This window comes from Salvelinus alpinus, chromosome 31, assembly GCF_045679555.1.
Source record: "Salvelinus alpinus chromosome 31, SLU_Salpinus.1, whole genome shotgun sequence".
NCBI classification, from domain to species: domain Eukaryota; kingdom Metazoa; phylum Chordata; class Actinopteri; order Salmoniformes; family Salmonidae; genus Salvelinus; species Salvelinus alpinus.
The window spans coordinates 42,327,637-42,351,954 of NC_092116.1; the positions used below are offsets into that span (position 1 = coordinate 42,327,637).

At 38.9% G+C, this 24,318-nt stretch overlaps 1 protein-coding gene across 1 annotated transcript in view; it reads right to left on the minus strand.

The window, feature by feature from the left end:
- Positions 1–8,103: 8,103 nt before the first annotated feature.
- Positions 8,104–24,318, minus strand: part of LOC139561621 (butyrophilin subfamily 2 member A2-like) — a 76,481-nt gene continuing 60,266 nt past the window's right edge. The window contains exons 3-6 of the mRNA XM_071378841.1: positions 11,279–11,563; positions 10,983–11,093; positions 8,827–8,865; positions 8,104–8,144 (exon numbers count right to left, since the gene is read on the minus strand). Of these exons, the coding sequence (XP_071234942.1) occupies positions 8,104–8,144; positions 8,827–8,865; positions 10,983–11,093; positions 11,279–11,563 (476 nt within the window). The remainder of the gene's footprint in view (positions 8,145–8,826; positions 8,866–10,982; positions 11,094–11,278; positions 11,564–24,318) is intronic.

Genomic DNA, 24,318 nt, shown 5'->3' on the forward strand with positions numbered 1-24,318 from the left:
CTAGTCAGGTTAGATGTAGAGTTATATACTGTAGAGGACATTACTAGTCAGGTTAGATGTAGAGTTATATACTGTAGAGGACATTACTAGTCAGGTTAGATGTAGAGTTATATACTGTAGAGGACATTACTAGTCAGGTTAGATGTAGAGTTATATACTGTAGAGGACATTACTAGTCAGGTTAGATGTAGAGTTATATACTGTAGAACAAGAGGACATTACTAGTCAGGTTAGATGTAGAGTTATATACTGTAGAGGACATTACTAGTCAGGTTAGATGTAGAGTTATATACTGTAGAACAAGAGGACATTACTAGTCAGGTTAGATGTAGAGTTATATACTGTAGAGGACATTACTAGTCAGGTTAGATGTAGAGTTATATACTGTAGAGGACATTACTAGTCAGGTTAGATGTAGAGTTATATACTGTAGAACAAGAGGACATTACTAGTCAGGTTAGATGTAGAGTTATATACTGTAGAACAAGAGGACATTACTAGTCAGGTTAGATGTAGAGTTATATACTGTAGAACAAGAGGACATTACTAGTCAGGTTAGATGTAGAGTTATATACTGTAGAACAAGAGGACATTACTAGTCAGGTTAGATGTAGAGTTGTATACTGTAGAGGACATTACTAGTCAGGTTAGATGTAGAGGTATATACTGTAGAGGACATTACTAGTCAGGTTAGATGTAGAGTTATATACTGTAGAGGACATTACTAGTCAGGTTAGATGTAGAGTTATATACTGTAGAACAAGAGGACATTACTAGTCAGGTTAGATGTAGAGTTATATACTGTAGAGGACATTACTAGTCAGGTTAGATGTAGAGTTATATACTGTAGAGGACATTACTAGTCAGGTTAGATGTAGAGTTATATACTGTAGAACAAGAGGACATTACTAGTCAGGTTAGATGTAGAGTTATATACTGTAGAACAAGAGGACATTACTAGTCAGGTTAGATGTAGAGTTATATACTGTAGAACAAGAGGACATTACTAGTCAGGTTAGATGTAGAGTTATATACTGTAGAACAAGAGGACATTACTAGTCAGGTTAGATGTAGAGTTATATACTGTAGAGGACATTACTAGTCAGGTTAGATGTAGAGTTATATACTGTAGAACAAGAGGACATTCCTAGTCAGGTTAGATGTAGAGTTATATACTGTAGAGGACATTACTAGTCAGGTTAGATGTAGAGTTATATACTGTAGACCAAGAGGACATTACTAGTCAGATTAGATGTAGAGTTATATACTGTAGAACAAGAGGACATTACTTGTCAGGTTAGATGTAGAGTTATATACTGTAGAGGACATTACTAGTCAGGTTAGATGTAGAGTTATATACTGTAGAACAAGAGGACATTACTAGTCAGGTTAGATGTAGAGTTATATACTGTAGAGGACATTACTAGTCAGGTTAGATGTAGAGTTATATACTGTAGAGTACATTACTAGTCAGGTTAGATGTAGAGTTATATACTGTAGAGGACATTACTAGTCAGGTTAGATGTAGAGTTATATACTGTAGAGGAAATTACTAGTCAGGTTAGATGTAGAGTTATATAATGTAGAGGACATTACTAGTCAGGTTAGATGTAGAGTTATATACTGTAGAGGACATTACTAGTCAGGTTAGATGTAGAGTTAAATACTGTAGAACAAGAGGACATTACTAGTCAGGTTAGATGTAGAGTTATATACTGTAGAGGACATTACTAGTCAGGTTAGATGTAGAGTTATATACTGTAGAACAAGAGGACATTACTAGTCAGGTTAGATGTAGAGTTATATACTGTAGAGGACATTACTAGTCAGTTTAGATGTAGAGTTATATACTGTAGAGGACACTACTAGTCAGGTTAGATGTAGAGTTATATACTGTAGAGGACATTACTAGTCAGGTTAGATGTAGAGTTATATACTGTAGAGGACATTACTAGTCAGGTTAGATGTAGAGTTATATACTGTAGAACAAGAGGACATTACTAGTCAGGTTAGATGTAGAGTTATATACTGTAGAGGACATTACTAGTCAGGTTAGATGTAGAGTTATATACTGTAGAACAAGAGGACATTACTAGTCAGGTTAGATGTAGAGTTATATACTGTAGAACAAGAGGACATTACTAGTCAAGTTAGATGTAGAGTTATATACTGTAGAACAAGAGGACATTACTAGTCAGGTTAGATGTAGAGTTATATACTGTAGAGGACATTACTAGTCAGGTTAGATGTAGAGTTATATACTGTAGAGGACATTACTAGTCAGGTTAGATGTAGAGTTATATACTGTAGAGGACATTACTAGTCAGGTTAGATGTAGAGTTATATACTGTAGAGGACATTACTAGTCAGGTTAGATGTAGAGTTATATACTGTAGAGGACATTACTAGTCAGGTTAGATGTAGAGTTATATACTGTAGAGGACATTACTAGTCAGGTTAGATGTAGAGTTATATACTGTAGAGGACATTACTAGTCAGGTTAGATGTAGAGTTATATACTGTAGAACAAGAGGACATTACTAGTCAGGTTAGATGTAGAGTTATATACTGTAGAGGACATTACTAGTCAGGTTAGATGTAGAGTTATATACTGTAGAACAAGAGGACATTACTAGTCAGGTTAGATGTAGAGTTATATACTGTAGAGGACATTACTAGTCAGGTTAGATGTAGAGTTATATACCGTAGAGGACATTACTAGTCAGGTTAGATGTAGAGGTATATACTGTAGAGGACATTACTAGTCAGGTTAGATGTAGAGTTATATACTGTAGAGGACATTACTAGTCAGGTTAGATGTAGAGTTATATACTGTAGAGGACATTACTAGTCAGGTTAGATGTAGAGTTATATACTGTAGAGGACATTACTAGTCAGGTTAGATGTAGAGTTATATACTGTAGAGGACATTACTAGTCAGGTTAGATGTAGAGTTATATACTGTAGAACAAGATGACATTACTAGTCAGGTTAGATGTAGAGTTATATACTGTAGAACAAGAGGATATTACTAGTCAGGTTAGATGTAGAATTATATACTGTAGAGGACATTACTAGTCAGGTTAGATGTAGAGTTATATCCTGTAGAGGACATTACTAGTCAGGTTAGATGTAGAGTTATATACTGTAGAACAAGAGGACATTACTAGTCAGGTTAGATGTAGAGTTATATACTGTAGAGGACATTACTACTCAGGTTAGATGTAGAGTTATATACTGTAGAACAAGAGGACATTACTAGTCAGGTTAGATGTAGAGTTATATACTGTAGAGGACATTACTAGTCAGGTTAGATGTAGAGTTATATACTGTAGAACAAGAGGACATTACTAGTCAGGTTAGATGTAGAGTTATAAACTGTAGAACAAGAGGACATTACTAGTCAGGTTAGATGTAGAGTTATAAACTGTAGAGGACATTACTAGTCAGGTTAGATGTAGAGGTATATACTGTAGAGGACATTACTAGTCAGGTTAGATGTAGAGTTATATACTGTAGAACAAGAGGACATTACTAGTCAGGTTAGATGTAGAGTTATAAACTGTAGAGGACATTACTAGTCAGGTTAGATGTAGAGTTATATACTGTAGAACAAGAGGACATTACTAGTCAGGTTAGATGTAGAGTTATAAACTGTAGAGGACATTACTAGTCAGGTTAGATGTAGAGGTATATACTGTAGAGGACATTACTAGTCAGGTTAGATGTAGAGTTATAAACTGTAGAGGACATTACTAGTCAGGTTAGATGTAGAGGTATATACTGTAGAGGACATTACTAGTCAGGTTAGATGTAGAGTTATAAACTGTAGAGGACATTACTAGTCAGGTTAGATGTAGAGGTATATACTGTAGAGGACATTACTAGTCAGGCTAGATGTAGAGGTATATACTGTAGAGGATATTACTAGTCAGGTTAGATGTAGAGTTATATACTGTAGAGGACATTACTAGTCAGGTTAGATGTAGGGGTATATACTGTAGAACAAGAGGACATTACTAGTCAGGTTAGATGTAGAGTTATATACTGTAGAACAAGAGGACATTACTAGTCAGGTTAGATGTGGAGTTATATACTGTAGAGGACATTACTAGTCAGGTTAGATGTAGAGTTATATACTGTAGAGGACATTACTAGTCAGGTTAGATGTAGAGTTATATACTGTAGAACAAGAGGACATTACTAGTCAGGTTAGATGTAGAGTTATATACTGTAGAGGACATTACTAGTCAGGTTAGATGTAGAGTTATATACTGTAGAGGACATTACTAGTCAGGTTAGATGTAGAGTTATATACTGTAGAACAAGAGGACATTACTAGTCAGGTTAGATGTAGAGGTATATACTGTAGAGGACATTACTAGTCAGGTTAGATGTAGAGTTATATACTGTAGAACAAGAGGACATTACTAGTCAGGTTAGATGTAGAGTTATATACTGTAGAGGACATTACTAGTCAGGTTAGATGTAGAGTTATATACTGTAGAACAAGAGGACATTACTAGTCAGGTTAGATGTAGAGTTATATACTGTAGAGGACATTACTACTCAGGTTAGATGTAGAGTTATATATTGTAGAACAAGAGGACATTACTAGTCAGGTTAGATGTAGAGTTATATACTGTAGAGGACATTACTAGTCAGGTTAGATGTAGAGGTATATACTGTAGAACAAGAGGACATTACTAGTCAGGTTAGATGTAGAGTTATATACTGTAGAACAAGAGGACGTTACTAGTCAGGTTAGATGTAGAGTTATATACTGTAGAACAAGAGGACATTACTAGTCAGGTTAGATGTAGAGTTATATACTGTAGAGGACATTACTAGTCAGGTTAGATGTAGAGTTATATACTGTAGAGGACATTACTAGTCAGGTTAGATGTAGAGTTATATACTGTAGAGGACATTACTAGTCAGGTTAGATGTAGAGTTATATACTGTAGAACAAGAGGACATTACTAGTCAGGTTAGATGTAGAGTTATATACTGTAGAACAAGAGGACATTACTAGTCAGGTTAGATGTAGAGTTATATACTGTAGAGGACATTACTAGTCAGGTTAGATGTAGAGTTATATACTGTAGAACAAGAGGACATTACTAGTCAGGTTAGATGTAGAGTTATATACTGTAGAGGACATTACTAGTCAGGTTAGATGTAGAGGTATATACTGTAGAACAAGAGGACATTATTAGTCAGGTTAGATGTAGAGTTATATACTGTAGAGGACATTACTAGTCAGGTTAGATGTAGAGTTATATACTGTAGAGGACATTACTAGTCAGGTTAGATGTAGAGTTATATACTGTAGAGGACATTACTAGTCAGGTTAGATGTAGAGTTATATACTGTAGAGGACATTACTAGTCAGGTTAGATGTAGAGTTATATACTGTAGAACAAGAGGACATTACTAGTCAGGTTAGATGTAGAGTTATATACTGTAGAACAAGAGGACATTACTAGTCAGGTTAGATGTAGAGTTATATACTGTAGAGGACATTACTAGTCAGGTTAGATGTAGAGTTATATACTGTAGAGGACATTACTAGTCAGGTTAGATGTAGAGTTATATACTGTAGAACAAGAGGACATTACTAGTCAGGTTAGATGTAGAGTTATATACTGTAGAGGACATTACTAGTCAGGTTAGATGTAGAGTTATATACTGTAGAGGACATTACTAGTCAGGTTAGATGTAGAGTTATATACTGTAGAGGACATTACTAGTCAGGTTAGATGTAGAGTTATATACTGTAGAACAAGAGGACATTACTAGTCAGGTTAGATGTAGAGTTATATACTGTAGAGGACATTACTAGTCAGGTTAGATGTAGAGTTATATACTGTAGAACAAGAGGACATTACTAGTCAGGTTAGATGTAGAGTTATATACTGTAGAGGACATTACTAGTCAGGTTAGATGTAGAGTTATATACTGTAGAGGACATTACTAGTCAGGTTAGATGTAGAGTTATATACTGTAGAACAAGAGGACATTACTAGTCAGGTTAGATGTAGAGTTATATACTGTAGAGGACATTACTAGTCAGGTTAGATGTAGAGTTATATACTGTAGAACAAGAGGACATTACTAGTCAGGTTAGATGTAGAGTTATAAACTGTAGAGGACATTACTAGTCAGGTTAGATGTAGAGGTATATACTGTAGAGGACATTACTAGTCAGGTTAGATGTAGAGTTATAAACTGTAGAGGACATTACTAGTCAGGTTAGATGTAGAGGTATATACTGTAGAGGACATTACTAGTCAGGTTAGATGTAGAGGTATATTTTTATTTATTTATTTATTTATTTTACCGTTATTTTACCAGGTAAGTTATACTGTAGAGGATATTACTAGTCAGGTTAGATGTAGAGTTATATACTGTAGAGGACATTACTAGTCAGGTTAGATGTAGAGGTATATACTGTAGAACAAGAGGACATTACTAGTCAGGTTAGATGTAGAGTTATATACTGTAGAACAAGAGGACATTACTAGTCAGGTTAGATGTGGAGTTATATACTGTAGAGGACATTACTAGTCAGGTTAGATGTAGAGTTATATACTGTAGAGGACATTACTAGTCAGGTTAGATGTAGAGTTATATACTGTAGAACAAGAGGACATTACTAGTCAGGTTAGATGTAGAGTTATATACTGTAGAGGACATTACTAGTCAGGTTAGATGTAGAGTTATATACTGTAGAGGACATTACTAGTCAGGTTAGATGTAGAGTTATATACTGTAGAACAGGAGGACATTACTAGTCAGGTTAGATGTAGAGGTATATACTGTAGAGGACATTACTAGTCAGGTTAGATGTAGAGTTATATACTGTAGAACAAGAGGACATTACTAGTCAGGTTAGATGTAGAGTTATATACTGTAGAGGACATTACTAGTCAGGTTAGATGTAGAGTTATATACTGTAGAACAAGAGGACATTACTAGTCAGGTTAGATGTAGAGTTATATACTGTAGAGGACATTACTACTCAGGTTAGATGTAGAGTTATATATTGTAGAACAAGAGGACATTACTAGTCAGGTTAGATGTAGAGTTATATACTGTAGAGGACATTACTAGTCAGGTTAGATGTAGAGGTATATACTGTAGAACAAGAGGACATTACTAGTCAGGTTAGATGTAGAGTTATATACTGTAGAACAAGAGGACGTTACTAGTCGGGTTAGATGTAGAGTTATATACTGTAGAACAAGAGGACATTACTAGTCAGGTTAGATGTAGAGTTATATACTGTAGAGGACATTACTAGTCAGGTTAGATGTAGAGTTATATACTGTAGAGGACATTACTAGTCAGGTTAGATGTAGAGTTATATACTGTAGAGGACATTACTAGTCAGGTTAGATGTAGAGTTATATACTGTAGAACAAGAGGACATTACTAGTCAGGTTAGATGTAGAGTTATATACTGTAGAGGACATTACTAGTCAGGTTAGATGTAGAGGTATATACTGTAGAACAAGAGGACATTATTAGTCAGGTTAGATGTAGAGTTATATACTGTAGAGGACATTACTAGTCAGGTTAGATGTAGAGTTATATACTGTAGAGGACATTACTAGTCAGGTTAGATGTAGAGTTATATACTGTAGAGGACATTACTAGTCAGGTTAGATGTAGAGTTATATACTGTAGAACAAGAGGACATTACTAGTCAGGTTAGATGTAGAGTTATATACTGTAGAACAAGAGGACATTACTAGTCAGGTTAGATGTAGAGTTATATACTGTAGAGGACATTACTAGTCAGGTTAGATGTAGAGTTATATACTGTAGAGGACATTACTAGTCAGGTTAGATGTAGAGTTATATACTGTAGAACAAGAGGACATTACTAGTCAGGTTAGATGTAGAGTTATATACTGTAGAGGACATTACTAGTCAGGTTAGATGTAGAGTTATATACTGTAGAACAAGAGGACATTACTAGTCAGGTTAGATGTAGAGTTATATACTGTAGAACAAGAGGACATTACTAGTCAGGTTAGATGTAGAGTTATATACTGTAGAGGACATTACTAGTCAGGTTAGATGTAGAGTTATATACTACTTACGTTTCATTTTCTGTGCCAATTTAAAGTCCTTCACTGTAGACAAAAGGAAACAAAATCAATATTCATTAATATGTTTTCTGGTTGTATTATTGTAGTTTTTAAATTATTTATAATTTATTATAATTATAAATAAATTAAATCAGTATAACCAGTTGACCCAGCAGTATTATAGTAATAACCCATGAGGTCTGTGATTAACAGTCGACCCATCAGTATTATAGTAATAAACCATGAGGTCTGTGATTAACAGTTGACCCATCAGTATTATAGTAATAAACCATGAGGTCTGTGATTAACAGTTGACCCATCAGTATTATAGTAATAAACCATGAGGTCTGTGATTAACAGTTGACCCGTCAGTATTATAGTAATAAACCATGAGGTCTGTGATTAACAGTTGACCCATCAGTATTATAGTAATAAACCATGAGGTCTGTGATTAACAGTTGACCCATCAGTATTATAGTAATAAACCACGAGGTCTGTGATTAACAGTTGACCCATCAGTATTATAGTAATAAACCATGAGGTCTGTGATTAACAGTTGACCCATCAGTATTATAGTAATAAACCATGTGGTCTGTGATTAACAGTTGACCCATCAGTATTATAGTAATAAACCATGAGGTCTGTGATTAACAGTTGACCCATCAGTAGTATAGTAATAAACCATGAGGTCTGTGATTAAATTATAATCAATTAGAAGCCCACTTACCTTGTTCTATCAATCGTTTAATCGCCTTCTTGCTTACTTCTGTTTAGACAAAAGAAAACAAACAAATGTACAAATTTATAAAATGAAAAAACTGCTAATTCCTAGACAGTATAAATGAATAGAGTCTAATGGACTGTATATGGGTCATTCCTAGTTATATCCTGATCTAATACAGGACTGGTCTGAAGGTAACCTGGTATAAATGAATAGAGTCTAATGGACAGTATATGGGTCATTCCTAGTTATATCCTGATCTAATACAGGACTGGTCTGAAGGTAACCTGGTATAAATGAATAGAGTCTAATGGACAGTATATGGGTCATTCCTAGTTATATCCTGATCTAATACAGGACTGGTCTGAAGGTAACCTGGTATAAATGAATAGAGTCTAATGGACAGTATATGGGTCATTACTAGTTATATCCTGATCTAATACAGGACTGGTCTGAAGGTAACCTGGTATAAATGAATAGAGTCTAATAGACAGTATATGGGTCATTACTAGTTGTATCCTGATCTAATACAGGACTGGTCTGAAGGTAACCTGGTATAAATGAATAGAGTCTAATGGACAGTATATGGGTCATTCCTAGTTATATCCTGATCTAATACAGGACTGGTCTGAAGGTAACCTGGTATAAATGAATAGAGTCTAATGGACAGTATATGGGTCATTCCTAGTTATATCCTGATCTAATACAGGACTGGTCTGAAGGTAACCTGGTATAAATGAATAGAGTCTAATGGACAGTATATGGGTCATTCCTAGTTATATCCTGATCTAATACAGGACTGGTCTGAAGGTAACCTGGTATAAATGAATAGGGTCTAATGGACAGTATATGGGTCATTCCTAGTTATATCCTGATCTAATACAGGACTGGTCTGAAGGTAACCTGGTATAAATTAATAGAGTCTAATGGACAGTATATGGGTCATTCCTAGTTATATCCTGATCTAATACAGGACTGTTCTGAAGGTAACCTGGTATAAATGAATAGAGTCTAATGGACAGTATATGGGTCATTCCTAGTTATATCCTGATCTAATACAGGACTGGTCTGAAGGTAACCTGGTATAAATGAATAGAGTCTAATGGACAGTATATGGGTCATTCCTAGTTATATCCTGATCTAATACAGGTCTGGTCTGAAGGTAACCTGGTATAAATGAATAGAGTCTAATGGACAGTATATGGGTCATTCCTAGTTATATCCTGATCTAATACAGGACTGGTCTGAAGGTAACCTGGTATAAATGAATAGAGTCTAATGGACAGTATATGGGTCATTCCTAGTTATATCCTGATCTAATACAGGACTGGTCTGAAGGTAACCTGGTATAAATGAATAGAGTCTAATGGACAGTATATGGGTCATTCCTAGTTATATCCTGATCTAATACAGGACTGGTCTGAAGGTAACCTGGTATAAATGAATAGAGTCTAATGGACAGTATATGGGTTATTCCTAGTTATATCCTGATCTAATACAGGACTGGTCTGAAGGTAACCTGGTATAAATGAATAGAGTCTAATGGACAGTATATGGGTTATTCCTAGTTATATCCTGATCTAATACAGGACTGGTCTGAAGGTAACCTGGTATAAATGAATAGAGTCTAATGGACAGTATATGGGTCATTACTAGTTATATCCTGATCTAATACAGGACTGGTCTGAAGGTAACCTGGTATAAATGAATAGAGTCTAATGGACAGTATATGGGTCATTCCTAGTTATATCCTGATCTAATACAGGACTGGTCTGAAGGTAACCTGGTATAAATGAATAGAGTCTAATGGACAGTATATGGGTCATTCCTAGTTATATCCTGATCTAATACAGGACTGGTCTGAAGGTAACCTGGTATAAATGAATAGAGTCTAATAGACAGTATATGGGTCATTACTAGTTATATCCTGATCTAATACAGGACTGGTCTGAAGGTAACCTGGTATAAATGAATAGAGTCTAATGGACAGTATATGGGTCATTCCTAGTTATATCCTGATCTAATACAGGACTGGTCTGAAGGTAACCTGGTATAAATGAATAGAGTCTAATGGACAGTATATGGGTCATTCCTAGTTATATCCTGATCTAATACAGTAATATAACCATCAAGGACCAGTCAGAGATCAAGGTTAAACTCACCTTCAATATCTTTTCTCCACTTGTAGACACCAGCTGAAGCAGCAAGAACCACAACAGCTAGTATTGACAGACCAACAATCAACCCTACTTGTGATTTAGGAAACACGTCATCTGAAACAGAGAAGTCATGTCAAACCATTACAACAGTACATATATACTGTACAGGAAGTAAAGCATCATTTATAAATACTACTGAAAACAGACCAATAAGGTCATCCCCTAGGAAACCGTCCTCCACTAACTAGTCTAACTAACTAGGGGTCTCAGGTATTTGGGTTAACCAATGAAGACCTCACCTGGGACATGAATCTCTGTCTCCTTCAGGTGGTTGATCTCCGTCTGATTAACTCTACAGGTGAACCTGTTGGTGTCAGTCTGGTTCACGGTGACATGTTGTCTCACAGTGTAGCGGTCCTCTGAGTCCCTGTGTCTCTCTGGAGGTCCATAAGCAGGGAGGATGGTTCCAGAACTGTCCAGCCACTCCATCTCAGGTTTAGGATACCAGCCTCCAGACTCACACTTCAGGACCACCCCCCAGCCTTTAGTTCCATCAATAGAGATCACTGGCTGAGATACAGCACCTACAGATACAAGATAAAACAGAGATCACTGGCTGAGATACAGCACCTACACAGATACAAGATAAAACAGAGATCACTGGCTGAGATACAGCACCTACAGATACAAGATAAAACAGAGATCACTGGCTGAGATACAGCACCTACAGAGATACAAGATAAAACAGAGATCACTGGCTGAGATACAATATAAAACAGAGATCACTGGCTGAGATACAAGATAAAACAGAGATCACTGACAGATACAGCACCTACACAGATACAAGATAAAACAGAGATCACTGACTGAGATACAGCACCTACACAGATACAAGATAAAACAGAGATCACTGGCTGAGATACAAGATAAAACAGAGATCACTAGCTGAGATACAGCACCTACACAGATACAAGATAAAACAGAGATCACTGGCTGAGATACAGCACCTACACAGATACAAGATAAAAAAGATCACTGGCTGAGATACAGCACCTACACAGATACAAGATCAAACAGATCACTGGCTGAGATACAGCACCTACAGATACACGATAAAACAGAGATCACTGGCTGAGGTACAGCACCTACAGATACACGATAAAACAGAGATCACTGGCTGAGATACAGCACCTACACAGATACAAGATAAACAGAGATCACTGGCTGAAATACAGCACCTACACAGATACAAGATAAACAGAGATCACTGGCTGAGATACAGCACCTACAGATACAAGATAAAACAGAGATCACTGGCTGAGATACAAGATAAAACAGAGATCACTGGCTGAGATACAGCACCTACAGATACAAGATAAAACAGAGATCACTGGCTGAGATACAGCACCTACACAGATACAAGATAAACCAGAGATCACTGGCTGAGATAGATACAAGATAAAACAGAGATCACTGGCTGAGATACAGCACCTACAGATACAAGATGAAACAGAGATCACTGGCTGAGATACAGCACCTACACAGATACAAGATAAAACAGAGATCACTGGCTGAGATACAGCACCTACAGATACAAGATAAAACAGAGATCACTGGCTGAGATACAGCACCTACACAGATACAAGATAAAACAGAGATCACTGGCTGAGATACAGCACCTACACAGATACAAGATAAAACAGAGATCACTGGCTGAGATACAAGATAAAACAGAGATCACTGGCTGAGATACAGCACCTACACAGATACAAGATAAACCAGAGATCACTGGCTGAGGTACAGCACCTACACAGATACAAGATAAAACAGAGATCACTGGCTGAGATACAAGATAAAACAGAGATCTCTGGCTGAGATACAGCACCTACACAGATACAAGATAAAACAGAGATCACTGGCTGAGATACAGCACCTACACAGATACAAGATAAAACAGAGATCACTGGCTGAGATACAGCACCTACACAGATACAAGATAAAACAGAGATCACTGGCTGAGATACATCACCTACTCAGATACAAGATAAAACAGAGATCACTGGCTGAGATATAGCTCCTACACAGATACAAGATAAAACAGAGATCACTGGCTGAGATACAGCACCTACAGATACAAGATAAAACAGAGATCACTGGCTGAGATACAGCACCTACACAGATACAAGATAAACCAGAGATAACTGGCTGAGATACAAGATAAAACAGAGATCACTGGCTGAGATACAAGATAAAACAGAGATCACTGGCTGAGATACAGCACCTACACAGATACAAGATAAAACAGAGATCACTGGCTGAGATACAGCACCTACACAGATACAAGATAAAACAGAGATCACTGGCTGAGATACAGCACCTACAGATACAAGATAAAACAGAGATCACTGGCTGAGATACAGCACCTACACAGATACAAGATAAAACAGAGATCACTGGCTGAGATACAGCACCTACACAGATACAAGATAAAACAGAGATCACTGGCTGAGATACAGCACCTACAGATACAAGATAAAACAGAGATCACTGGCTGAGATACAGCACCTACACAGATACAAGATAAAACAGAGATCACTGGCTGAGATACAAGATAAAACAGAGATCACTGGCTGGGAAAGTATTTGATACTGATTGTTATCAGATCTTCAACCAAAACCTAATATTTGATAAAGAGAACCTGAGTAAAAAAAAAAAACTATACTTATTTTATTTATTTAATTAACAAAGTAATGCAACACCCAAATGCCCCAAATGTGAAAAAGTAATTTCCACCTTTAACTGCAATGACCGCAACCAAACGCTTCATGTAGTTGTTCACGTCTCTGTGGAGGAATTCTGGCCCACTAATGCAGAACTACTAACTCAGCGACATTTGTGGGTTTTCAACTGCTGGTTTCAAGTCAAGCTACAACATCTCAATATTAGGTCTGGACTTTGACTTTATTCTGATGTCTCTGAGTCCACCCCTCTCTTTATTCATGTCTTGTTTAGTCTGATGTCTGAGTCCACCCCTCTCTTTATTCATGTCTTGTTTAGTCTGATGTCTGAGTCCACCCCTCTCTATATTCATGTCTTGTTTAGTCTGATGTCTTCTCTGAGTCCACCCCTCTCTTTATTCATGTCTTGTTTAGTCTGATGTCTGAGTCCACCCCTCTCTTTATTCATGTCTTGTTTAGTCTGATGTCTGAGTCCACCCCTCTCTTTATTCATGTCTTGTTTAGTCTGATGTCTGAGTCCACCCCTCTCTTTATTCATGTCTTGTTTAGTCTGATGTCTCTGAGTCCACCCCTCTCTATATTCATGTCTTGTTTAGTCTGATGTCTCTGAGTCCACCCCTCTCTATATTCATGTCTTGTTTAGTCTGATGTCTCTGAGTCCACCCCTCTCTATATTCATGTCTTGTTTAGTCTGATGTCTCTGAGTCCACCCCTCTCTATATTCATGTCTTGTTTAGTCTGATGTCTTCTCTGAGTCCACCCCTCTCTTTATTCATGTCTTGTTTAGTCTGATGTCTCTGAGTCCACCCCTCTCTATATTCATGTCTTGTTTAGTCTGATATCTCTGAGTCCACCCCTCTCTATATTCATGTCTTGTTTAGTCTGATGTCTTCTCTGAGTCCACCCCTCTCTATATTCATGTCTTGTTTAGTCTGATGTCTTCTCTGAGTCCACCCCTCTCTTTATTCATGTCTTGTTTAGTCTGATGTCTTCTCTGAGTCCACCCCTCTCTATATTCATGTCTTGTTTAGTCTGATGTCTTCTCTGAGTCCACCCCTCTCTTTATTCATGTCTTGTTTAGTCTGATGTCTCTGAGTCCACCCCTCTCTTTATTCATGTCTTGTTTAGTCTGATGTCTCTGAGTCCACCCCTCTCTATATTCATGTCTTGTTTAGTCTGATGTCTCTGAGTCCACCCCTCTCTATATTCATGTCTTGTTTAGTCTGATGTCTCTGAGTCCACCCCTCTCTATATTCATGTCTTGTTTAGTCTGATGTCTCTGAGTCCACCCCTCTCTATATTCATGTCTTGTTTAGTCTGATGTCTCTGAGTCCACCCCTCTCTATATTCATGTCTTGTTTAGTCTGATGTCTCTGAGTCCACCCCTCTCTATATTCATGTCTTGTTTAGTCTGATGTCTCTGAGTCCACCCCTCTCTATATTCATGTCTTGTTTAGTCTGATGTCTGAGTCCACCCCTCTCTTTATTCATGTCTTGTTTAGTCTGATGTCTGAGTCCACCCCTCTCTTTATTCATGTCTTGTTTAGTCTGATGTCTCTGAGTCCACCCCTCTCTATATTCATGTCTTGTTTAGTCTGATGTCTCTGACTCCACCCCTCTCTTTATTCATGTCTTGTTTAGTCTGATGTCTCTGACTCCACCCCTCTCTTTATTCATGTCTTGTTTAGTCTGATGTCTTCTCTGAGTCCACCCCTCTCTTTATTCATGTCTTGTTTAGTCTGATGTCTCTGAGTCCACCCCTCTCTTTATTCATGTCTTGTTTAGTCTGATGTCTCTGAGTCTACCCCTCTCTATATTCATGTCTTGTTTAGTCTGATGTCGTCTCTGAGTCCACCCCTCTCTATATTCATGTCTTGTTTAGTCTGATGTCTCTGAGTCCACCCCTCTCTATATTCATGTCTTCTTTAGTCTGATGTCTCTGAGTCCACCCCTCTCTATATTCATGTCTTGTTTAGTCTGATGTCTCTGAGTCCACCCCTCTCTATATTCATGTCTTGTTTAGTCTGATGTCTTCTCTGAGTCCACCCCTCTCTTTATTCATGTCTTGTTTAGTCTGATGTATGAGTCCACCCCTCTCTTTATTCATGTCTTGTTTAGTCTGATGTCTCTGAGTCCACCCCTCTCTATATTCATGTCTTGTTTAGTCTGATGTCTTCTCTGAGTCCACCCCTCTCTATATTCATGTCTTGTTTAGTCTGATGTCTTCTCTGAGTCCACCCCTCTCTATATTCATGTCTTGTTTAGTCTGATGTCTCTGAGTCCACCACTCTCTTTATTCATGTCTTGTTTAGTCTGATGTCTCTGAGTCCACCCCTCTCTATATTCATGTCTTGTTTAGTCTGATGTCTCTGAGTCCACCCCTCTCTTTATTCATGTCTTGTTTAGTCTGATGTCTCTGATTCCACCCCTCTCTATATTCATGTCTTGTTTAGTCCGATGTCTCTGCGTCCACCCCTCTCTATATTCATGTCTTGTTTAGTCTGATGTCTCTGAGTCCACCCCTCTCTATATTCATGTCTTGTTTAGTCTGATGTCTCTGAGTCCACCCCTCTCTATATTCATGTCTTGTTTAGTCTGATGTCTCTGAGTCCACCCCTCTCTATATTCATGTCTTGTTTAGTCTGATGTCTCTGAGTCCACCCCTCTCTATATTCATGTCTTGTTAGGTCTGATGTCTCTGAGTCCACCCCTCTCTTTATTCATGTCTTGTTTAGTCTGATGTCTGAGTCCACCCCTCTCTTTATTCATGTCTTGTTTAGTCTGATGTCTCTGAGTCCACCCCTCTCTATATTCATGTCTTGTTTAGTCTGATGTCTGAGTCCACCCCTCTCTTTATTCATGTCTTGTTTAGTCTGATGTCTCTGAGTCCACCCCTCTCTATATTCATGTCTTGTTTAGTCTGATGTCTCTGAGTCCACCCCTCTCTATATTCATGTCTTGTTTAGTCTGATGTCTCTGACTCCACCCCTCTCTTTATTCATGTCTTGTTTAGTCTGATGTCTCTGACTCCACCCCTCTCTTTATTCATGTCTTGTTTAGTCTGATGTCTTCTCTGAGTCCACCCCTCTCTTTATTCATGTCTTGTTTAGTCTGATGTCTCTGAGTCCACCCCTCTCTTTATTCATGTCTTGTTTAGTCTGATGTCTCTGAGTCCACCCCTCTCTATATTCATGTCTTGTTTAGTCTGATGTCGTCTCTGAGTCCACCCCTCTCTATATTCATGTCTTGTTTAGTCTGATGTCTCTGAGTCCACCCCTCTCTATATTCATGTCTTCTTTAGTCTGATGTCTCTGAGTCCACCCCTCTCTATATTCATGTCTTGTTTAGTCTGATGTCTCTGAGTCCACTCCTCTCTATATTCATGTCTTGTTTAGTCTGATGTCTTCTCTGAGTCCACCCCTCTCTTTATTCATGTCTTGTTTAGTCTGATGTATGAGTCCACCCCTCTCTTTATTCATGTCTTGTTTAGTCTGATGTCTCTGAGTCCACCCCTCTCTATATTCATGTCTTGTTTAGTCTGATGTCTTCTCTGAGTCCACCCCTCTCTATATTCATGTCTTGTTTAGTCTGATGTCTTCTCTGAGTCCACCCCTCTCTATATTCATGTCTTGTTTAGTCTGATGTCTCTGAGTCCACCCCTCTCTATATTCATGTCTTGTTTAGTCTGATGTCTGAGTCCACCCCTCTCTTTATTCATGTCTTGTTTAGTCTGATGTCTGAGTCCACCCATCTCTATATTCATGTCTTGTTTAGTCTGATGTCTTCTCTGAGTCCACCCCTCTCTTTATTCATGTCTTGTTTAGTCTGATGTCTGAGTCCACCCCTCTCTTTATTCATGTCTTGTTTAGTCTGATGTCTGAGTCCACCCCTCTCTTTATTCATGTCTTGTTTAGTCTGATGTCTGAGTCCACCCCTCTCTTTATTCATGTCTTGTTTAGTCTGATGTCTCTGAGTCCACCCCTCTCTATATTCATGTCTTGTTTAGTCTGATGTCTCTGAGTCCACCCCTCTCTATATTCATGTCTTGTTTAGTCTGATGTCTCTGAGTCCACCCCTCTCTATATTCATGTCTTGTTTAGTCTGATGTCTCTGAGTCCACCCCTCTCTATATTCATGTCTTGTTTAGTCTGATGTCTTCTCTGAGTCCACCCCTCTCTTTATTCATGTCTTGTTTAGTCTGATGTCTCTGAGTCCACCCCTCTCTATATTCATGTCTTGTTTAGTCTGATATCTCTGAGTCCACCCCTCTCTATATTCATGTCTTGTTTAGTCTGATGTCTTCTCTGAGTCCACCCCTCTCTATATTCATGTCTTGTTTAGTCTGATGTCTTCTCTGAGTCCACCCCTCTCTTTATTCATGTCTTGTTTAGTCTGATGTCTTCTCTGAGTCCACCCCTCTCTATATTCATGTCTTGTTTAGTCTGATGTCTTCTCTGAGTCCACCCCTCTCTTTATTCATGTCTTGTTTAGTCTGATGTCTCTGAGTCCACCCCTCTCTTTATTCATGTCTTGTTTAGTCTGATGTCTCTGAGTCCACCCCTCTCTATATTCATGTCTTGTTTAGTCTGATGTCTCTGAGTCCACCCCTCTCTATATTCATGTCTTGTTTAGTATGATGTCTCTGAGTCCACCCCTCTCTATATTCATGTCTTGTTTAGTCTGATGTCTCTGAGTCCACCCCTCTCTATATTCATGTCTTGTTTAGTCTGATGTCTCTGAGTCCACCCCTCTCTATATTCATGTCTTGTTTAGTCTGATGTCTCTGAGTCCACCCCTCTCTATATTCATGTCTTGTTTAGTCTGATGTCTCTGAGTCCACCCCTCTCTATATTCATGTCTTGTTTAGTCTGATGTCTCTGAGTCCACCCCTCTCTATATTCATGTCTTGTTTAGTCTGATGTCTGAGTCCACCCCTCTCTTTATTCATGTCTTGTTTAGTCTGATGTCTGAGTCCACCCCTCTCTATATTCATGTCTTGTTTAGTCTGATGTCTCTGAGTCCACCCCTCTCTATATTCATGTCTTGTTTAGTCTGATGTCTCTGACTCCACCCCTCTCTTTATTCATGTCTTGTTTAGTCTGATGTCTCTGACTCCACCCCTCTCTTTATTCATGTCTTGTTTAGTCTGATGTCTTCTCTGAGTCCACCCCTCTCTTTATTCATGTCTTGTTTAGTCTGATGTCTCTGAGTCCACCCCTCTCTTTATTCATGTCTTGTTTAGTCTGATGTCTCTGAGTCCACCCCTCTCTATATTCATGTCTTGTTTAGTCTGATGTCGTCTCTGAGTCCACCCCTCTCTATATTCATGTCTTGTTTAGTCTGATGTCTCTGAGTCCACCCCTCTCTATATTCATGTCTTCTTTAGTCTGATGTCTCTGAGTCCACCCCTCTCTATATTCATGTCTTGTTTAGTCTGATGTCTCTGAGTCCACCCCTCTCTATATTCATGTCTTGTTTAGTCTGATGTCTTCTCTGAGTCCACCCCTCTCTTTATTCATGTCTTGTTTAGTCTGATGTATGAGTCCACCCCTCTCTTTATTCATGTCTTGTTTAGTCTGATGTCTCTGAGTCCACCCCTCTCTATATTCATGTCTTGTTTAGTCTGATGTCTTCTCTGAGTCCACCCCTCTCTATATTCATGTCTTGTTTAGTCTGATGTCTTCTCTGAGTCCACCCCTCTCTATATTCATGTCTTGTTTAGTCTGATGTCTCTGAGTCCACCACTCTCTTTATTCATGTCTTGTTTAGTCTGATGTCTCTGAGTCCACCCCTCTCTATATTCATGTCTTGTTTAGTCTGATGTCTCTGAGTCCACCCCTCTCTTTATTCATGTCTTGTTTAGTCTGATGTCTCTGATTCCACCCCTCTCTATATTCATGTCTTGTTTAGTCCGATGTCTCTGAGTCCACCCCTCTCTATATTCATGTCTTGTTTAGTCTGATGTCTTCTCTGAGTCCACCCCTCTCTATATTCATGTCTTGTTTAGTCTGATGTCTCTGAGTCCACCCCTCTCTATATTCATGTCTTGTTTAGTCTGATGTCTCTGAGTCCACCCCTCTCTATATTCATGTCTTGTTTAGTCTGATGTCTCTGAGTCCACCCCTCTCTATATTCATGTCTTGTTAGGTCTGATGTCTCTGAGTCCACCCCTCTCTTTATTCATGTCTTGTTTAGTCTGATGTCTGAGTCCACCCCTCTCTTTATTCATGTCTTGTTTAGTCTGATGTCTCTGAGTCCACCCCTCTCTATATTCATGTCTTGTTTAGTCTGATGTCTCTGACTCCACCCCTCTCTTTATTCATGTCTTGTTTAGTCTGATGTCTCTGACTCCACCCCTCTCTTTATTCATGTCTTGTTTAGTCTGATGTCTTCTCTGAGTCCACCCCTCTCTTTATTCATGTCTTGTTTAGTCTGATGTCTCTGAGTCCACCCCTCTCTATATTCATGTCTTGTTTAGTCTGATGTCTCTGAGTCCACCCCTCTCTATATTCATGTCTTGTTTAGTCTGATGTCTGAGTCCACCCCTCTCTTTATTCATGTCTTGTTTAGTCTGATGTCTGAGTCCACCCCTCTCTATATTCATGTCTTGTTTAGTCTGATGTCTCTGAGTCCACCCCTCTCTATATTCATGTCTTGTTTAGTCTGATGTCTCTGACTCCACCCCTCTCTTTATTCATGTCTTGTTTAGTCTGATGTATCTGACTCCACCCCTCTCTTTATTCATGTCTTGTTTAGTCTGATGTCTTCTCTGAGTCCACCCCTCTCTTTATTCATGTCTTGTTTAGTCTGATGTCTCTGAGTCCACCCCTCTCTTTATTCATGTCTTGTTTAGTCTGATGTCTCTGAGTCCACCCCTCTCTATATTCATGTCTTGTTTAGTCTGATGTCGTCTCTGAGTCCACCCCTCTCTATATTCATGTCTTGTTTAGTCTGATGTCTCTGAGTCCACCCCTCTCTATATTCATGTCTTCTTTAGTCTGATGTCTCTGAGTCCACCCCTCTCTATATTCATGTCTTGTTTAGTCTGATGTCTCTGAGTCCACCCCTCTCTATATTCATGTCTTGTTTAGTCTGATGTCTTCTCTGAGTCCACCCCTCTCTTTATTCATGTCTTGTTTAGTCTGATGTATGAGTCCACCCCTCTCTTTATTCATGTCTTGTTTAGTCTGATGTCTCTGAGTCCACCCCTCTCTATATTCATGTCTTGTTTAGTCTGATGTCTTCTCTGAGTCCACCCCTCTCTATATTCATGTCTTGTTTAGTCTGATGTCTTCTCTGAGTCCACCCCTCTCTATATTCATGTCTTGTTTAGTCTGATGTCTCTGAGTCCACCACTCTCTTTATTCATGTCTTGTTTAGTCTGATGTCTCTGAGTCCACCCCTCTCTATATTCATGTCTTGTTTAGTCTGATGTCTCTGAGTCCACCCCTCTCTTTATTCATGTCTTGTTTAGTCTGATGTCTCTGATTCCACCCCTCTCTATATTCATGTCTTGTTTAGTCCGATGTCTCTGAGTCCACCCCTCTCTATATTCATGTCTTGTTTAGTCTGATGTCTCTGAGTCCACCCCTCTCTATATTCATGTCTTGTTTAGTCTGATGTCTCTGAGTCCACCCCTCTCTATATTCATGTCTTGTTTAGTCTGATGTCTCTGAGTCCACCCCTCTCTATATTCATGTCTTGTTTAGTCTGATGTCTCTGAGTCCACCCCTCTCTATATTCATGTCTTGTTAGGTCTGATGTCTCTGAGTCCACCCCTCTCTTTATTCATGTCTTGTTTAGTCTGATGTCTGAGTCCACCCCTCTCTTTATTCATGTCTTGTTTAGTCTGATGTCTCTGAGTCCACCCCTCTCTATATTCATGTCTTGTTTAGTCTGATGTCTCTGACTCCACCCCTCTCTTTATTCATGTCTTGTTTAGTCTGATGTCTCTGACTCCACCCCTCTCTTTATTCATGTCTTGTTTAGTCTGATGTCTTCTCTGAGTCCACCCCTCTCTTTATTCATGTCTTGTTTAGTCTGATGTCTCTGAGTCCACCCCTCTCTTTATTCATGTCTTGTTTAGTCTGATGTCTCTGAGTCCACCCCTCTCTATATTCATGTCTTGTTTAGTCTGATGTCGTCTCTGAGTCCACCCCTCTCTATATTCATGTCTTGTTTAGTCTGATGTCTCTGAGTCCACCCCTCTCTATATTCATGTCTTCTTTAGTCTGATGTCTCTGAGTCCACCCCTCTCTATATTCATGTCTTGTTTAGTCTGATGTCTCTGAGTCCACCCCTCTCTATATTCATGTCTTGTTTAGTCTGATGTCTTCTCTGAGTCCACCCCTCTCTTTATTCATGTCTTGTTTAGTCTGATGTATGAGTCCACCCCTCTCTTTATTCATGTCTTGTTTAGTCTGATGTCTCTGAGTCCACCCCTCTCTATATTCATGTCTTGTTTAGTCTGATGTCTTCTCTGAGTCCACCCCTCTCTATATTCATGTCTTGTTTAGTCTGATGTCTTCTCTGAGTCCACCCCTCTCTATATTCATGTCTTGTTTAGTCTGATGTCTCTGAGTCCACCACTCTCTTTATTCATGTCTTGTTTAGTCTGATGTCTCTGAGTCCACCCCTCTCTATATTCATGTCTTGTTTAGTCTGATGTCTCTGAGTCCACCCCTCTCTTTATTCATGTCTTGTTTAGTCTGATGTCTCTGATTCCACCCCTCTCTATATTCATGTCTTGTTTAGTCCGATGTCTCTGAGTCCACCCCTCTCTATATTCATGTCTTGTTTAGTCTGATGTCTCTGAGTCCACCCCTCTCTATATTCATGTCTTGTTTAGTCTGATGTCTCTGAGTCCACCCCTCTCTATATTCATGTCTTGTTTAGTCTGATGTCTCTGAGTCCACCCCTCTCTATATTCATGTCTTGTTTAGTCTGATGTCTCTGAGTCCACCCCTCTCTATATTCATGTCTTGTTAGGTCTGATGTCTCTGAGTCCACCCCTCTCTTTATTCATGTCTTGTTTAGTCTGATGTCTGAGTCCACCCCTCTCTTTATTCATGTCTTGTTTAGTCTGATGTCTCTGAGTCCACCCCTCTCTATATTCATGTCTTGTTTAGTCTGATGTCTGAGTCCACCCCTCTCTTTATTCATGTCTTGTTTAGTCTGATGTCTCTGAGTCCACCCCTCTCTATATTCATGTCTTGTTTAGTCTGATGTCTCTGAGTCCACCCCTCTCTATATTCATGTCTTGTTTAGTCTGATGTCTCTGACTCCACCCCTCTCTTTATTCATGTCTTGTTTAGTCTGATGTCTCTGACTCCACCCCTCTCTTTATTCATGTCTTGTTTAGTCTGATGTCTTCTCTGAGTCCACCCCTCTCTTTATTCATGTCTTGTTTAGTCTGATGTCTCTGAGTCCACCCCTCTCTTTATTCATGTCTTGTTTAGTCTGATGTCTCTGAGTCCACCCCTCTCTATATTCATGTCTTGTTTAGTCTGATGTCGTCTCTGAGTCCACCCCTCTCTATATTCATGTCTTGTTTAGTCTGATGTCTCTGAGTCCACCCCTCTCTATATTCATGTCTTCTTTAGTCTGATGTCTCTGAGTCCACCCCTCTCTATATTCATGTCTTGTTTAGTCTGATGTCTCTGAGTCCACTCCTCTCTATATTCATGTCTTGTTTAGTCTGATGTCTTCTCTGAGTCCACCCCTCTCTTTATTCATGTCTTGTTTAGTCTGATGTATGAGTCCACCCCTCTCTTTATTCATGTCTTGTTTAGTCTGATGTCTCTGAGTCCACCCCTCTCTATATTCATGTCTTGTTTAGTCTGATGTCTTCTCTGAGTCCACCCCTCTCTATATTCATGTCTTGTTTAGTCTGATGTCTTCTCTGAGTCCACCCCTCTCTATATTCATGTCTTGTTTAGTCTGATGTCTCTGAGTCCACCCCTCTCTATATTCATGTCTTGTTTAGTCTGATGTCTGAGTCCACCCCTCTCTTTATTCATGTCTTGTTTAGTCTGATGTCTGAGTCCACCCATCTCTATATTCATGTCTTGTTTAGTCTGATGTCTTCTCTGAGTCCACCCCTCTCTTTATTCATGTCTTGTTTAGTCTGATGTCTGAGTCCACCCCTCTCTTTATTCATGTCTTGTTTAGTCTGATGTCTGAGTCCACCCCTCTCTTTATTCATGTCTTGTTTAGTCTGATGTCTGAGTCCACCCCTCTCTTTATTCATGTCTTGTTTAGTCTGATGTCTCTGAGTCCACCCCTCTCTATATTCATGTCTTGTTTAGTCTGATGTCTCTGAGTCCACCCCTCTCTATATTCATGTCTTGTTTAGTCTGATGTCTCTGAGTCCACCCCTCTCTATATTCATGTCTTGTTTAGTCTGATGTCTCTGAGTCCACCCCTCTCTATATTCATGTCTTGTTTAGTCTGATGTCTTCTCTGAGTCCACCCCTCTCTTTATTCATGTCTTGTTTAGTCTGATGTCTCTGAGTCCACCCCTCTCTATATTCATGTCTTGTTTAGTCTGATATCTCTGAGTCCACCCCTCTCTATATTCATGTCTTGTTTAGTCTGATGTC